Source organism: Physeter macrocephalus, chromosome 11 (assembly GCF_002837175.3).
Source record: "Physeter macrocephalus isolate SW-GA chromosome 11, ASM283717v5, whole genome shotgun sequence".
NCBI lineage: Eukaryota > Metazoa > Chordata > Mammalia > Artiodactyla > Physeteridae > Physeter > Physeter macrocephalus.
Window position 1 is genome coordinate 99882319 of NC_041224.1, and position 18799 is coordinate 99901117.

The window sequence follows — 18799 nt, forward strand, 5'->3', positions numbered from 1 at the left end:
TGGTCCTGATATGATAGGATTAGTGCCCTTTATAAGAGACACCAGAGAGCTTGCTCACTTGGGCATTCTCTGCCACTGAGACAAAGCGGCTGTCTGTAATCCAAGAAGAGAGCCCTCACTAGGAATCAACCATGCTGGCACCCTAACCTTGGGACTTCCAAGCCTTCAGAACTGTGAGGAAAAAAAACTGTTATTTAATCCACCCAGTTTACGGTAGATTCTTCTGGCATTCAGATCTTAAAAGGGAGAAGGTCTTGAGCTTCTGTAAGACTCACTGGTTATAACTGTCTCTTGCTGGAAAAGATGATCTTTCACTAGCGAACTGGAAGTATCATCTTCACCTGCTTAATGGGAACAATGCCCAACTCATTCGTTGCCAGAATGTAGAACTGTGAGGAAAAAAAACTGTTATTTAATCCACCCAGTTTATGGTATTTTGTTATGGCAGACTATGCTGACTAAAATTCCCTGTTTAAAACATTCATCCCCTCGCTCCTCCTGTGTTTCCCCCCCCCCCGATTTTCATCACCAGCCCCACCCTCTTCAATTAGTTAACAATTTTTCTCATCCTTGAAAAGTTCAGGTGTATCTTAAGAAAAAACACAAGGGCTTCCCTGGTGGGGCAGTGGTTGCCGAGTCTGCCTGCCAATGCAGGGGACACGGGTTCGTGCCCTGGTCCGGGAGGATCCCACGTGCCGCGGAGCGGCTGGGCCCGTGAGCCATGGCCGCTGAGCCTGCGCATCTGGAGCCTGTGCTCCGCAACGGGAGAGACCACAACAGTGAGAGGCCCGCGTACCGCAAAAAAAAAAAAAAAAAGAAAAAGAAAAAGAAAAAACACAAACTCTCATCCTCCACAACGACTTCAATACCCCATCCTGTGATCCCATATCACTATGAGCACGTATCTATTATGCCATCATAAACTCTTTTAGAACAGAAACTATGGTTTATGTTCCTTTGTATTCCTCTATGGATAATGAAAATGTAACTAACACCTTTTTCCCCTTTATCATCAAAAAATTTAAAGTCAAATTTATGACTCAATTATTACACCTGTATAGGACATTGACATATATGTATTGTCTCATTCTGGATTTGATTCATTATAAATCTTATTCTCCTGGGTTTCTGTTGTTCTTTGACTGGTAAAGGGCAAATGGTCCTTATGTTCTCATCTAACACATCTGATTTCTATACATATGAATAATATATTGAAAAATATTTATTTTCTCACCTGATTGGCTTGGCTTTGCAGGTAGACTCTTCTGGCATTCAGATCTTCAAAGGGAGAAGGTCTTGAGCTTCTGTAAGGCTCACTGGTTATAACTGTCTCTTGCTGGAAAAGGTGATCTTTCACTAGACAACTGGAAGTATCCTCTTCAGCTGCCTAATGGGAACAATCCCCAACTCATTAGTTACCAGAATGTAAAAAAACAACAACAAAATAAGATACCTTCACTCTAACAAGAATTTAGCAAATCAGTAAGTATGTACCACCACCATCAGTGTGTATGGCAATTCCCCAAACTCAAATGTGCATTAGGAAGCCATGTCAAAATAAAATAATATGAATTTTAAAAAAAATCAACTTTATAAGCAAAATGGACTTTCTTAAAAAAAAATAACATAGGAAGAATTAGAAGGCTATCCATGCCAAGTGAGAAAGATACCTAATTACAATAAAGCTGTTAATTATAACTAAAAGTGATATATGTACACAGAAAGTGAAGAAATTATGAGGAAGAAAATACAAATCAATAAAATTGTTACTTTGCAAGTTTTTTTTAAGAACTTTTTTCTTTTTACACAGTACCAAGGATTGTGCTGTGTGATACGAGGGATCGAAGAAGGAAGACAGTAGTCCACGTAATTTTAAAAGTAATTGAATGAGTGAATGAATTAATTAGCCTGAATTTACTGATTATTTAGAAGGATTCAAATCATATACAAGACTCAGTGAAGGAGATATGCTCAGTCAATGACAGTCACTAACAAAATGCTTTTGGAATTTCATAAACAATATTTCTGTGAAACAGATGTTGAATAAGTGAAACTTAGCACATTACAAAACAGAAAGTCCTGAAAAGGTTTTGTTTCTTTTTTTTTTTTTTTAAGAAATGAGATAACTATTTGCTATGATTTTTCCCGTTAGTATATAATTATTTGGGAAGAAAAAATGACAGCCAACTAAAATGACAGAAATACCTTTACTGGCTCATTCTAAAGTAATTTAGAGTAATCATTATAGGGCTAATAATTTTAAAGGTGGAAACCCTTACAAGCTTTTCTATAAAAATAAAAAACATTAAAATTTGGTATTACTTCTAATATTAAGCAATAAAGTTCATTAAAGTTATGGCTAAGATATTATAAATTTATAAATGCATGTTCTGGTCCTTGCTCTGAAACAAAGCTTTGTGACATTTAATTTTTCTGGAACTCAGTTTTTTCAATTAAATAATTATAATACCTATACTGTTTTATGACATGGATTGTCATAAGCATTTAGTGAGATGATAATATATGTGAAAATGCTCTGAAAACTAAAAGCTGTTATTTTATCAGGAAGCAATTAAACTTTAAAAAATGTATCTGAGTGTCTACTGTCACTTAAAACTACATATGTCAAACCCAGTTAATGGCTATTTTTAGCTAATTTTCCTAATAGTTGTATCAATGTGTTATGACAGTTAATGTTAAGTTATTGAAAAGGAGGTGGCTAAATAATGGTATTCAGCAAACATTCTTTCAAAATGCATGATCAAAATTGGGAAGAGTAAAAAGAATTCAGGAAACATATTTATTTGTTCTAGAGAGTTTTCAAAATAAATGACCCAAGTAATTGTCAAAAATCATAAGCAAACTGAATAGAAGAAAACAACAATAACAACAAAAAGGTTTAGAGAAAGGGCCTATGTTGGAACCTTGTCTTATCCAACTTGGGTATGAAATTTAAGCAATTAACTTCTCTAAATCACAGCTCCTTTTTATTATAAACTGGGTATAGTATTTGTATTAAAAATCTCAGGGTTAGTTGAGATACTCAAGAGATTAAAAACTATAAACAAGCATAAACTGTATTAGTAGTGATCATAAAGTAATTATGCTTTTAATGGTGACAACTATTTTGATCAGGTTGTCTTTACTGTATTCTGAGAAGTCATTTAAGAATTGTAAAATATAATAAAGCTTACTTAAGAATCTGTATCTGAACAAATACAAAATGTTTACATGACCCAGTGTTTTACTGTACTGACTTATGTTAATTCTACTTACATTAAACAGTAATAAATTTCATTTTGATTAAAAATAAATACATTACTTTTTAAAGGGAAATATCAAAAGTATTGTTTCATTATTAAACAAATAAAATGTGTATGGTATTTGGGTAATAAATGATTTAGTTCAACTTAAAAATGCTTACCAAAATACCCGGAATTAACCTATTAATTAGAAATACTGGGACTTCCCTGGTGGTGCAGTGGATAAGACTCTGCGCTCCCAATGCAGAGGGCCCGGGTTCAATCTAGATCCTACATGCATGCTGCAACTAAGAGTTCCCATGCCACAAAGAAGGATCCCATGAGCTGCAACTAAGACCTGGTGCCATCAAATAAATAAATAAATATTTTTTTAAAAAAGAAATATTTCATACTACACAGTGAATTTATAACTATACACCTAAATGTGTCTCAGCTAATAAAATAACTAAAACATCTTTCAGGTGTCTGATATGGTAAAAATAAACAAACCCTCACTGTTTGAAAATGTAGAGTGTACAATCTACAATAAGGGACAAATTATCCATGAATTGTGAGAAACTAACATTTTTAGAGAATCCTAAACAGGAAAAGAGCATTTTCCTACTACCTAACTATGTCTCTTTCAGCAAGTTTAAATTTAGGTGTATATTAAGTTGACAAAGTATTGGTGATAAGGAAAATGGTCATTCTCATTCACTGCTTATTATATACACAGGAGGAAAATCTGGACCAACCATTTCTGAAAAGCAATTTTAGTAAAATGTATCAAAAGCTTTTAAAACATTCACACATTTTGACCACTTATTCAATCTAGTAAAGAAAATAATGTACTAAATGGAAAGAGCTTTAGGCACAAAAATTTTTCGCAGAATTTTTTTAATAGTAAAAATGAAGAAATAACCTTAATGTCCCAAATTAAGGGAATGGTTATGTAAATTATGGTATGTCTACTTAATGGAATGAGTGGTCATTTGAAATTAGGTTTATGAATAATACCTACTTTGTGGAGAATTGTTTAATGTTAAAAAATCAGTATATAAAATTTTATTTATAGTATTATAACCATAAAGAGATGAAAGGTTAAAAGGATATAAAATGAATGTCAATACTATTCCTTGATGGTATGATTATGAAAGATTTTCCAATTTTTCTAGAGCTTATTTACTTTTATAAGGGCGATTTCTTTTAAAATCTAGGTATATACTTTCCCCCCTTCTTTTGATAGTCATAATATTTAAAAATACAATACAATTATATTCTATCAAAATAGTCAACTAATTCAACTGACTAATGAACCAGTCACTTGCTTTTTGGCATAAGTAGATTCCTCCCTCCACCCCCCGCCACTCTGTATCTGAGATAATAAACTGAGACACTGTTCAACCCTTGCCCTAAACGCTTCTGGATTCATGCAGAATATCTCTTTTGGTCAGTAAAAGAAAATAATTTTCTAAACAAGCTAATCTTCTGAGTGTCTTTCAAATCCATTTTCTCTTCTCCATATCCACTTACCTACTCTCTTAATGCAAGCTCTCATCTTTTTTGCCTCTCTTATTTTAGTAGGTTTCTAAGTGATCTTGTTTCCAGTCTTGTGAAAGGTTAGGCATGCAAATCTGTTGGTTTTTCTACTCAGAACCCTTCTATCAAAGCTCTATTGGGAAACCCTGTACACACTGGAGAATAGAGGGCCGAGAATCATTATTGTCTGAGGAAGGCTTTCAAGATACATAATTTACACAATCCACAGAAATGGGCTCTCTCACCCCAGAAGCACTGAGGTACAAGACAAAGTCCAATTTTATTTCACAGGAAAAAGAAATAGACAATAAATACATGAAAAGAAGATGCTGGACTTCAATTAAAGACTTAAAAATGTGATGCCAATTTTTTATACGGACTAGAAAAGATGGAAAATATACATAATAATACTCAACACTGGCAAGGGTATGGAGAAATAGGATATTTTGCACTGTTGGTGGGAGTGCATTTCTTCTTTGAGAAAGTGATCGTATATAAAGACACATACACACACAATCATCGTAGCACTCTTTTTAACAAAAAAAGAAAAGGAGAAAACATCCTATGGCTGTATCAGCACAGGACTGGTTAAAAAATTATGGTATACATATATGATAGAATTCTAAAAGCCATTAAAAAGATCTGTATGCAGTACTCACAAGATATTGCTAAATGAAAAAAAAGCTAGGGACAGAACTGTCAGTATGACATGATCCTATCTGTCAAATTGATAGGATGGATGAATAGGTATTTTAAAATTTTATCCGTTTAAGGAAGGATATACACCAAACTACTGATATTTCCCTTAGGAAATATTTTACATAAAGGACTACAGAAATAATAATATAAAGGTAATAAAGTGAATATGTGTATACTTATCACCCAACTTAAGAAAGAGAAATAACCAAGACAACAAATATAATATTATCAAGACAACAAATAATAGCATCCCCCACCTCTACCACTTGGATAGGTAAATATTATCTTGAAGTAGTTGTTTATTTTACAATTTCTTACTGTTCTTTACAGTTTTACCACATAAGTATTATTCCTAAACAATATTTAGTTCTAGATGCTTCTGAATTTTATTTGACTGATATCATGCTATTTGGGACATTTTGGAACTTGCTTTTTTTGCTCATTTTTTTTCATGAAACTTATTCATGTTGATATATGTAGCAATAGCTCACTCATTTTCACTTCTTTGTAGTGATGATAGCTAACACCTATTAAGCATTTTCTATGTAGCAGACATTGTCTCAAGTACTTTACATGGGTTAACTCATTTAATCCTCACAACAACCCTTTGAGCTAGTTAGCATTATTATCTCTCTATTCCACAGGAAGAAACTAAAGCTCAAAGACATTATGTAACTTGCCTAAGATAAAACACTTAATTTTTTGCTATTTCAAACAAGGATGCTAAGAACATTCTTCTACAGGCCTCATGATACATATATACAAGAATTTTTCTGGTACATATCCAGGGGTGGAAATGTTAGATTATAAGATACACATATGCTCTGATTTATAAAATAAAAATTATTTTCCAAGGTGGTTTTAACAATTCACATATCCACAAGCAATGTTCTACATTCTCACTAGGCCTAGGCATTATCCCAACTTTCACTCTTATTTATGGATATGCGCTATTTAATTTCTATGATAATGGACTAGTCTTACTAAAATTTACATAGTGTTTTCTTTTCATGAACAAGAAATTTTGAGAATGAATAAAAGAACTAACAAATGAATGCATAGGTTTGTTACTTTACCATGGCTCCTACTCTACTGTTTCATCATCTCTTTTTGCTTCAGATGTGCTGTTTCTCTCCAGTACTGTCTAACATTTCACACTTCTGATTCTTTGTACGTGTCATTTCCTCTGCCCACAAAGACTATCTTCAATTTTTCCACTAGAAAAACTCCTTTTTAGAGTTTGGGATTAACATATACACATTACTATATATAAAATAGATAATCAACAAGGACCTACTATATAGCACAGGGAACTCTACTCAATATTCTGTAATAACCTATATGGGAAAAGAATCTGAAAAAGAGTGGATATATGTATATGTATAACTGAATCACTTTGCTGTACACCTGAAACCAACACAACGTAAATCAACCATACTCCAATGTAAAATAAAAATTAAAAAAAAATAACTCCTTAACATCAGCCATAAACTCCTCAAAAAGTCTGTTAATCCACTCCAAAGTTACTCCCTCCTCTGAACTTCCTCAAAAATACTTGTATCTATCACCCTATATTCTAAGTGTTCCTTTATCTGTATTTCTCCCATGAGCCAGTAATGACAGACTTTCCCTCTGTTTTATTCCTAGAGCTTAGAACTATACCTGACACATACTGAGTACCCTATAAATAATCAGTGATATGCAAATAACCACAAGTCAGATCACATTATATTAATATAGACCCTTGGGAGTAAATTTGGCAATAGAAATAAATGTAGAAAAAGAACTCCTTAAACAACAATGAAAAGTCTTCACCCACAAAAGAAATAATTTTAATAACTGTTAAAGTTCAAATTACACAAAAAATTCTTCACACACACCACCCACATGGAATAGCAGCTATTATTATTTGACATATATCTTTCTAGACTTCTTAATACATATATATATGGTTATAGTCTATGTATAATTTGATTCCATTTATATATTTAGGTCTATCCATGTAGTGCTTTCTTTTACCACAAAACATACCATGAACGTCTCCCTGTGTCAATATTTAAAGATGTACCCTGTGCTTTAAAATGGTTGCAAAGAAGTTCAATATTTGTATATGTTATATATTCTGTAGGCAAAACTCGAATTAGAGGCATTTTTTAAAAATTATTTTTTATTTTTTTAAAGAAGATGTTGGGGGTAGGAGTTTATTAATTAATTTATTTATTTTTGCTGTGTTGGGTCTGTTTCTGTGCGAGGGCTTTCTCTGGTTGTGGCAAGTGGCGGCCACTCTTCATCGCGGTGCGTGGGCCTCTCACTATAGCGGCCTCTCTTGTTGCGGAGCATAGGCTCCAGATGCGCAGGCTCAGTAGTTGTGGCTCACGGGCCTAGTTGCTCCGTGGCATGTGGGATCCTCCCAGACCAGGGCTCGAACCCGTGTTCCCTGCATTAGCAGGCAGATTCTCAACCACTGTGCCACCACGGAAGCCCAAGGGGCATTTAAATAGCTTCCAATTTTGGGGTCATATACATTGCAATGCACCTCCTTATAAATACATCTTGGTGCACTGGTAGTATTATTTCCTTAGGATTAATTCCCATTAATACTAGAGAGTATAAGCTACCCTCTAGCAAACTTATGTGCCCTTTGAAAACCTCTCAAGAAAGACTATCTCCTCACATCTCTGCCCACACTGGGCCTTACCATTTAACCATCTCTGCCAAACTCATATAAGAAAAAGATTTTAATTGTTATTTTATAAAAAAGATTATTTGTACCATTTCCATTATTAAAATTAATAGTAGCCAAAACATTTTTTAAAACTTGGATCAGACTGAATAAAAAGTATTCTGGCTTAGTCAAACTTGAATGTTTTTTACTGGATTACAACTCTTTAAAGGTAACAATTACTATGGGAAAAGGGGTGTAATCTCAAGTTAGGTGGTGAAAAATGCCAAAAAAATCTTCCACAAGAGCAGAAAATCTAATGTATCATACGCACAAAGGATGTACATACATTTGCATGCGCTCCAGCTTTTAAAAAGTTGTCTATAGCAGTAATATACATGCACATTCAATGCTTTTAGTACTGTGCTGGCATTGGCTCATCTGTATTACCTAAAAAGTAAACCATGCCAATATTTCACGTACAGTGGAAATCTGGTCCACTCTCAGAGGCTGGTATAATAATTATTCTTCTATGGTTGCTCAGAGATTGTTTAGCTTTTTATTTCTCCAAGACTATTACAGCAATTTTGTGTGTAGAGGCAAAAGGATGCAGTATAAAGTAATAAAATAATTCTAGCTGTAGTTCTCTTTCAGAACATAAGTCTAGATGACAGCTGTAGAGAAAATAAATACAGATTTTGCTTTTCTCCTTCCTTTGTCCCTTCTCTCTATATTAATTCTGAGGCAGAGAAAACAGCATTGTTCTGTAAACTTTTTTAAATGTATGATTCCCAATAAACAATATAGTGTGGAAAAAAAGTGATATCACAGTCTATCAGTTGCTCCAAACTTTCATTCTTGTAGTTGTATATCACGAATCACAGGTTTGAACATGTGACTGGGTCATATTCAAAAAGAGAAGTTTTAAATAATTATATTATTAGTTTACTTTAGCATGATGAAAAAATTTTAGATGTTCTTTGATAAAGAAATCTTATATTTTAGCACTTGCATATGTTAAAAATGCTATCAAAGCTATTCTTTTGGTATTTAAAACTATACAGTCAAATTATGCAAACTTAGCACAGAAAAGGAAAAAAATTACTAACAATTCTACAAGCCCAACAAAATCACTATTTACACTTTGATGTAGCACCCAGTAGCAATGCATTTTATATCTGACCACCAATGTCTCCTATTCTGTTTGCTACATTTCTTTAGTTACTTTTTATTAGTTTAAGAATAAACTAAACCTTGAATTTTCAATTTTGCATGTCTATGAGCTTTGTCTAAAAATACTAATAGCATATATAGTATTTTGTTTAGGCAACCTGAACACATAATCAGTGATGAAATAATATGGAAGGCATATGAGAAAAGTACCAACATATAATGTCCAGCAAAAAAAACAAGTCTTCCACCTTATTAATCAACAGAAACCACCCTTTAAATGAAAAGTTAGTTTGGCTTAAATGTGGTATTAGGTTTTCAGGGATTGTTTATTGTCCGTAAATCTGTTTTTTAGTTAATAGGCAGGCGATAGTTGTATAGTTCCTGCTAACTATATAAATCTTTAGACAATCCTTTAATTGGTAAATCTATTTCTAGGATTTTATCCTAAGGTCACATTCAGAAGTACCAACAAAAATTAATGTACAAGACTGTGGAAAATAAAGTAACTGTTCAATAAAACATGAATGGTTAAATAAACTGTAGTATAGTTACACAATATAATGGCAAAATTCAAAGACTCTGAAATCAGACTGTGTGGGTTCAAATTTTATGATTTGTACTACTTAAATTCCAACCACCACTATCACTACCATTACCAATACAAACAAAAATCCTATCAAAAACACAATAAAAATGGAGAGGAGACTGATTCTGATGGTACTTTTAAAAAGAAGTATGTATTTGAATATAACATGCAAGAACAAAGGAAAACTTAAGCAGAAGAACCCAAAATCTTAATCGCAATTACCACTAGGTAGGGATAAATGATTCCTGATTTCTTCTTTATAATTTTCTAACTATCCAAATATTCTACATGAAGATTAGTTTAAGAGTCAAGGAAAAATTAAATAGTGACAAAATATAATGCAAAAAGATTTATATAGAGTTTTTTTTACTCCTTTATTAGATAATTAAACTCAATCTAAAAAATATAAAAGTTACAGGAACTTAACCATAAGGTAGGATGGTGAGAGATCACGGTAATATAAAATCCATTTTGCTAGCTAAATAAAGTTCTATCCATTAACTTAGTTTTCACATATAGAGCCTTATTAAAATGTTACTACCTCTGAAAATGAGTACATGAACAATTCATATCCCCCCCTTGACTAAAGCAAATGACTTTGAACAATGAATGTAAATCACAATCCTTTTAATCATTTGGCTCAAAAATGACCTTACTTAATTATAAAAAAGAGTAAGTTAGTCAAGTATTTCTCAGTGGCAAAGAGAAAATATGATACCTTTTCACTTCAGATCAATTAGGTGTCACCTTTCTTCTGCCCCAAAGCATGGGATCTGAGATCTTTTCCTCTTATAATCACAAACCAATCGTGAGGTGAATTTTATGGGTTTTGTTAGCAATCTAGCCTATCTGAACAATAAGAACTGTTACGACTAACAGCTCTGGTTGGAAAAACATTGTAAAAATAATCTTAAAGCAAATGTAAGCTAACATTAAAACAAAACAAAAAACCCCACCTAACTGGCTCATTAAAATAGTTAAATAAAGAAACCAAATGATAAGAACATTCATACCTTACTGCTGCTTGGGTTTTTTTTTTTTTAAACTCCTTAATTTTGAAGATTTTTCTTCAAAAAACGTTTCCTACCAACTATGTATATGGTCAAAACTGTACTAAACATCAGGGATAAAAGATGAGCAAGATATGATTTTAAATCCAAATAATGATGTTATCAAACCTTTCAAAGACAGGTATGAAATAGAAAGGTAAATACCCTTCTGATGATTTATGATACCAATCAAGAACCTGAATTGCTGAAAGCTGAAAGTTGTCTACCAGCAAATAATCAAATATTTAGCATAGTTATTGGAACAGAACAGGTGCTCAAATACTCACTGAATGAATTAATAAGTACTCAAAATGGAGAGGATTTCCACTCTGATATTTAAAGTCTTAAAGACATTTATGATCTAACTAACAGTCATTACTTCCTTGGGGTTAAAATAATTAGAGAATGGGTTATTCTTTTAAAGCCATTTTAGTTGTCATTGCAAATAATCACTAATAAAGTAAACCTGACAGAACCACTATCATAAACTACAGTCAACTTGCACTCAAAATAATTTCAAAATGTTTATGTATTGTCAAGTCCATAGGTGGATTACAAAACAATAATGTACTTTGTTCCTAAGAAAGTGGTTAACTGAATTAGAATACTTTATAACCTCCAATACATTCCAAAATAAGAATGATGTATGTGAAAACTTTAGCATATCATGAAATAAATGGTACTAAAGTAAACTTAAGAGTCTTCTTTGGTAGTTTAATTCTGTAAGTTGATTCTTTTTTAAAAAAATTTCACATTTTGCTAGCATCTCAGTATCCCCCAGCCCGTTTTGGTATAATTAAGGTTAATATATTATACATACATAATCGGGCTCAGAATTTTTTAAACTAATAAGAACTGTGTTTTTTTCTACCTGAACATACTTTTAGTTGTAAAGGGGCTATAAAACCAAGATATAATACAATCTTCTATTGAAAAATGGAATTTAACCTAAGCTAGATGTATCATCTAAAAAAGCTGAGAATGGGAGCAAGATAAAATGAACATGACTATAAATGTTAGCTTTCTTTCTACTCATCTTCCTTTTCTGCTTATGTATTGGTTAGCTGTTGGTGCATAACAAATTACCACAAAACTGCAGCTTCAAAGAACATTTACTATCTCATAGTTTCTTTGAGTAAGAAATTTGGGAGCAACTTAGCTGAATGGTGTTCCTTAAGTACAGTTCCTCTCATTGTGAGGACCCATGAACTAAACAGACAAATTATCTGCCCCACACACAACCAAAATACAATGGTAGGACAGGCAGAGGATAACTGTTATAAAACTTCTGGTTCAGAATAAGAGAAAATGGAGTCACTGATCCAAGTAATTCTGTAATCAAGGTGGGAACATGTTAGAAGTTCCCTGAATATGGGAATAATTCTCCATAACTCTTGGCTCTGCCCTTTGAGATTCTGGTTCTATTTCTGAGTTATCTTTCCATTTTATGAAAGGAAGTCCATGTTTACATGTAAAATGTTTTTCAATCTGCTTCCTGCCAGTAAAATTTTGGGGATCCAAGGGGCTGCTCCTCAGACTGGTAATATTTCTGCCAATTAACTCTTTTGAAAACTTTGTGGGTCTCTCGGGAATCCTACTGGGATTCACTCTGTTAGAACAAAAGCACAGTCACAATTCTGAGACAAACTCTTCCCTACTTTAAATTTCTGCTGAGGACACCCTTAATCTGCTTTAAGCCCTCTTACTTTGATTGAAAGGTTCTCTGAGGCTCACATTACATCTTTCTGAGGTTTTAACAAAGGATTTTATAGTCACACCACTGGCTTCACCTTTAGACAAACCTATTCTGAGAGTGCCCTGGATATGATCTTTGCCTGGAAGCCATTTCCTAATTTTAGCATAGTTTGACATATTGAGAGGATGAGAATTTTCAAAAGCAGCAAGTCCTGGTTCTTTTTGTTTGTTTAGGAGCCCTTCCTGAGCCTATTTCTCCCATCCACTGCTTTACCATAACCAGAAGTAGTACATTTTCTACTTCACTTATTACTACAGGTGACAGTGTTGCTAAACTTTCTGCTACTATATAACAGTGATTTCCTTTCTTTCAGTTTCCAATATGGTGTTCTTCATTTTCATTTAAGACCTCATCAGCAGTCTCCTCAAAGGCTTAACTTTAAGCTTCCATCTACTGTCCCCAAGTTCAAATTATATGCTACATTTTGAAGTGTTTGTTATGGCAGCACCACATTATGGGTAGCAAAATCTCTATTAGTAACCAATTACCCCAAACCTAGAGGCTTAAAATGACATTTGTTATTTTACAGTTTCTGTAGGTCATGAATTCAGGAACAGCTTAACGAGGTGGTTCCAGCTCACAGTCCCTAGGGAAGTTACAGTTAAGACATCAACCATGACTGCAGTCATCTGAAGGCTCATTTTGGGGTGAATGACCTGCATCCAAGATGGCTCATTAACATGTTTATTGTCACAAAACTTCAGTTCCTCACCACAAGGACATCTCCATAGAGTTGCTTGAGTGTCCCCATGACATGGCAGTTGGCATCCTCCAGTACAGGGGATCTAAGAGAGCCAGAAAGAAGCTGCAATATCTTTTATGGCCTACCTTTGGAAGTCATACTCTTGTCATTTCTACCATATGCTCCTTATTAAGAAACAACCCAGTAAGTATAGCGCCCACTCAAGGGGAGGAGAATAAGATTCCACCAAAAGGAATATAATTTACGAATCTATTTTAAAAACACCAGAGTAAGTAAAAACCAAGAACTAAAACTTGATATAAAAATTGCTCTTAGTGAAATTACACTTACATGGAAGCCTATTATAGAGTCTCTAGTGGCAATGCACATTTTCTATTTTATTATGAAAATAAAAACCAAGAAAGTGCTTTAGTGTATAATGAAGCTAAAATATAAGTAACTCTTTTAGGTATGTGTGTGTACGTGTGGGGGAGAGAGAGAGAGAGAGAGAGAGAGAGAGAGAGAGAGAGAGAGAGAGAGAGAGTGTGTGTGTGTGTGTGTATAACCTGTTGGACTGGGGGCAGTGGAGAGACCTTACTATGAAGCAGAGATCCCAAGGAGCTAACAACAGATTAACTAATCTTGTTGCTTTGGTTATACAGTAATTCTCTTTACTAGACATTGATGGCAATATGCACAAAGTCTTGCAAACAATTAAGTCCTGTAAAAGTTTTTCCTCTATACAGTGCTATATATAGAAATGAAGTAAAACCAAAGCAGAATGTTAAAAAATTCTTTTTAAAGTTGAATTTTAACCAAATTTACTCTCTTTACAGGGAGCAATTCAGAAAATGTTTCCCCATTTCCAGCTCCATATTCTCATTGATACCAGAACAGAACTTTAGGAAACACTTAACTCTAAAAAGTATACTTATTTTGTATTTTATTACTTATTTCTTATACTTAATTAACTGAAACTCAGTTTTTAAATAATTAACCATCAACAAAATAAACAGATTCATATATTAAAACACAAATAAGAACTCTTAAATGTACAATAAGGATAATGAGTTAGGATACATCTATTGAAAACAAATTAGACAGACACAAAAAAGATTAAAAATTGTAAACTTGAAAAAATATTTAAGGTCACAAAGTATCATTATGTATTTAAGTGAAGAAAAAAAAGTTACAGAATAATGATATCATAATAACACATGTGTACCCATTTATTTGTCCAGAAAAAAACTCAGAGGCTATATTTAAAAATACGTATGGGACTTCCCTGGTGATCCAGTGGCTAAGACTCTGTGCTCCCAATGCAGGGGGCCCGGGTTTGATCCCACATGCTACAACTAAGAGTTTGCATGCCGCAACTAAATATCCCATGTGCCGCAACTAAAGATCCTGCATGCAGCAACGAAGATCCTACACACGGCAACAAAGATCTTGCGTGCCGCAGCTAAGACCTGGAGCAGCCAAATAAATATTTTAAAAAATATGTATGATGGTTATCATGGATGGTAGCATATCTATGTTTTATTTTTTGAACTTTGCTATATTTCTCAAATTTTCAGAAATAAAAACCATTTTTATTTTCTGATTATAAATGTACATAAACATTCTGCCATGTCCTTTAGGTGATGACTATTTTTACAATAATATGAATAATTGATTATTAATACAAGGTATACATATAAATTTGGGTTCTTTCACTATTCTCCTAAAAGTATTAATACTTTAGGAAATTAAAAGTACTAAAAAGAAAGCCATATAAGCTCAGAATCCCACAATCCAAAAGTAACAAAATTATTTAACATTTTAGCTGAGTAACAATGGATGACAACACCATATAATTATGTTTTTACTACTCAATACACTGCAAGTAAATTAATAATAAAATTTTTAGTGGTCGTATGACAAAGATACCTTAATTAATTCAACCATTTCCATTCCATTTAGATAGCTTATTTTTTATTATCAATATTTCATACACACACACACACCCAAAAATCTGTGTATACAAATTTTTTGTGTATCTCTATTTCCTTAAATTGATTCACTGGATCAACAGGTATGAATATTTCTTTTTTTTTTTAAGATTTTTTTAAAAAATGTGGACCAATATTAAAGCCTTTACTGAATTTGTTACAATATTGCTTCTGCTTTATGTTTTGGCTTCTTGGCCACAAGGTATGTGGGATGTTAGCTCCCCGACCAGGGATCGAACCTGAAACATTGGAAGGGGAAGTCTTAACCACTGGACCACCAGGGAAGTCCTGTTTCTATTTTTAAGGCTTTTAAATACATTATTACCAAACTGCTTTCTAAAAAGAATCTACCAATCTATATTTTCTCCAGCAGAGCATCAATCTGTCAACCTCATGGAAAGACACAGTCTGGGGTAATATTAATTTTTAAATCTTTGATAATTTCATAACTAATAAATGTTAATTTATACTACCTGCTGATTACTAGTGATATAAAACAGAAGGGTGTCCATATGCTTATTAATAATTTGAAATTACTTTTCTACAAATTTTTAATACAAGTACCTTGCCTATGCAGTGCGGTATCTGTGATGGTTAATTTTATCTGTCAACTTGGCTAGGCGATGGTGGCAAGTGGTTTGGTCAAACACCAGTCTAACTACTGTGAAGGTAATTTTCATATGTGACTAACATCTAAATCAGAAGACTCAGAGTAAAGGAGATTATCCTCCATAAAGTGGGTGGACTCATTCTGGAAAGACATAAAGAAAAGACTGAGGTCCCCCAAGGAGGAAGGAAGTCTGCCTTGAGACTGCCTTCTGACTCAAGAGCAAAACATCAACTCCTGCCAGAACTTCTGGGATGCCTGCCTACCTGCCTACTCTGTGAATTTCGGACTGGCCAGTTCCCACAGTCACATGAGCCAATTCCTTAAACAAACAAACCGAACAAAACCAAGTCCTCTTTACACATATTAATAAATACATACATATATATGTGTGTATATATATATATACATACACACATTCTATTGGTTCTGTTTCCCTGTATTTCCTGACAAATACAGTGTCCAGAAATTTCTTAAGAATTTATATGACTTGTTTATTTATTAAGGCTAGTGATTTCCTCCACATCCTTTATGTCTAGAAATTCCTTTTAATCCAAACTACTTACTTGTAAGTTGTCTTCTGCTCCTTCAGTTTCAGTTTTAAATGCTGGGCATCCTAAAAAAAACAGGTAAAAGTTAATTAAGCATAGAATTTTTGTTTTAGATTTTAGTATTGCTGACTCATTGATAATATCACTATGATACTGTAGAAGACTAATCAGAGACCGTTCTGGACTGCCTGGCAACCAGTCAGACGTTGGTCACTCATACTTGCCCCTCTGTTAGACAAACAGAGAATAAAGCGATTGTTTTCCTCTTCTACAGGTAAATTTCCAGTTACTTACTTAAAGAGGTGTTTTCTGTGAAAATACTCTATCTCTGGCAAGGCCTGCCTCTGATTCCTCTGAAATACTGAAACTGCCAGGAAGAGTATATGCATCACACTCTTCTGGTGTTTAGGTGATACCCACATAATTTATTCAATTTTTCTAAGTACTCTGACCCGAGAAACAGTATTTAGTACCCCCAACTAGGATTTTAGTAGCTTTAGTAAGGAAAAAAAATGAGCTTTAATCCACTGTTGATAGTCAATAGCCAATTGTTGCTATTGACTTTTGTGCACCAATGCCTCTATATAAGTTTTCATGGCGTTCAAGAGTGCCTTTAGTTCCAATAAATTAATAAGGAAGGATTTACCTTAGCAAAGTATTCTGAGTTTATGCTACCCTTGAGACATAGCTAGCATGGAGATGAAGAGAAAGCTGCCCTATGGAAAGGGTGCATAGTTTATTCTTACTGTCATGGGAGGCTAAGTAAGAAAATGGGATTGTTGAAAACCTATACAGTGGCTGATAATAATGCTAAGCGGTATGTTTTCCAAAATGTTCAAAAACAATAGACAGCCTGAGTACTGTAGTCTATTCTACCTGGCTAGATGTTTGTAAGCTTCTCCTTATTAATTTTCTTTTAAAAGGTTAAACCCAATCTATCTGATCATAGTGAAAGAAGTATGTTCCTATGGGGGTATGCATGTGGGCATAAAAGTATTCAAAACTAAATATTCCAGCAACCATGGATAATGATTTTCTTTTTAAAGCACTGGTTCTTCAACACTAACAAAATATCAGAATTAACTGGGAAACTTTAAAAAAATTATACTGATGCCAGAATACAGTCTCAAACCAATAATGTCAGAATCTCTGAGGGGTGAGGCATTGGGCATCATATATTTTTTTATTTTCAAGTTTCTTGCAGTGGTTTGAGAACCACAACTACTACTGGAGAATCTGAAGATCCATATTCATCTTGCCCCTCCCTAAATTCATGATATATAATCATTTGACAATTCCTCACCACAGGAACTTAAAAAAAATGTTCCTGAAATGCACAGGAACTTAAAAAAAAAAAAAAGGAATGCCTCAGCACCACTCCCCAGGCAGTCTGATTCAAGTGGGCTGGAGTGGGGACCAATTATGCTAGTTTCAAAAGGCTCCCAGGTGATTCTAATGTGCAGCGAAGAATGAGAACCCTGATATAGGAAGAATTTATGGGTTCTTGTACTAAATGAGTGCTATCATTTCATAGAATTTTTTTCTGAATCAGAAATCAAAGATTGTTTACCAAATTCTAGTCTTTTCAAGTAGCTAAATACATTATTTAACTTCAGTTTCACAAACTTAGCAATACATATTTGTACTAAGCATTTCCATGTTCTTGCCTATGGTTTGTCTCATAGTTTATTTCTTCTGATTTTCCTACTAAAATGCTATCTTCAAAATATATGAGCCACAATGTTGTCAACACATTTTCATTCAGTTATGTTGTATAAGAAGGTTATTTCTACTAATAATGTTTCTTCTTAATTAGAAAAACAAATCAAATCTTAGTTATGACTTCTTTGGGGGAAAGAAATGGGTTTTAACGTGATTTCTTTTTGTTTAATTAAGCAGAGGCCAGTCTTACGTGTAAATATTCTTCCTCCCTTTAAAACCTGCAAGCTTTAGAGTTAATGATCTTAACAGATTGGTAAGATATACAAAGGGATAGACTGGGTTGAGGTCTCTGCCAATCCTTATTAATGAAATCAGATAAAGCAGTAAGGAAGGTTTTGCCATAGAATAACTGGAGTTGACATATATTTGATTATTACAAATTTTCTCTTTATAATTACCAAAACAAGGATATGAGTAACATACTCATAGAGGATTTTCAAAGTTCTACCTGACTGCTGCCCTCTTCTTTGAGCTCTTATTTTAAAACTTTCAAATTATCTGAAGTGTGCTGTTGATGGGCTCTTCAAGATAATACATGTA

General features: G+C 33.5%; 1 protein-coding gene across 2 annotated transcripts in view; it reads right to left on the reverse strand.

Annotated features, from left to right (window-relative positions):
- The window catches only part of SPRED1 (sprouty related EVH1 domain containing 1), a 119407-nt gene that overhangs the window by 28751 nt on the left and 71857 nt on the right, over positions 1–18799 (reverse strand). For both annotated transcript variants that reach the window (XM_024116566.3, XM_024116563.3), the window contains 2 exons: positions 16553–16602; positions 1235–1387 (listed from right to left, as the gene is read on the reverse strand). In XM_024116566.3, the coding sequence (XP_023972334.1) occupies positions 1235–1387; positions 16553–16602 (203 nt within the window). The remainder of the gene's footprint in view (positions 1–1234; positions 1388–16552; positions 16603–18799) is intronic.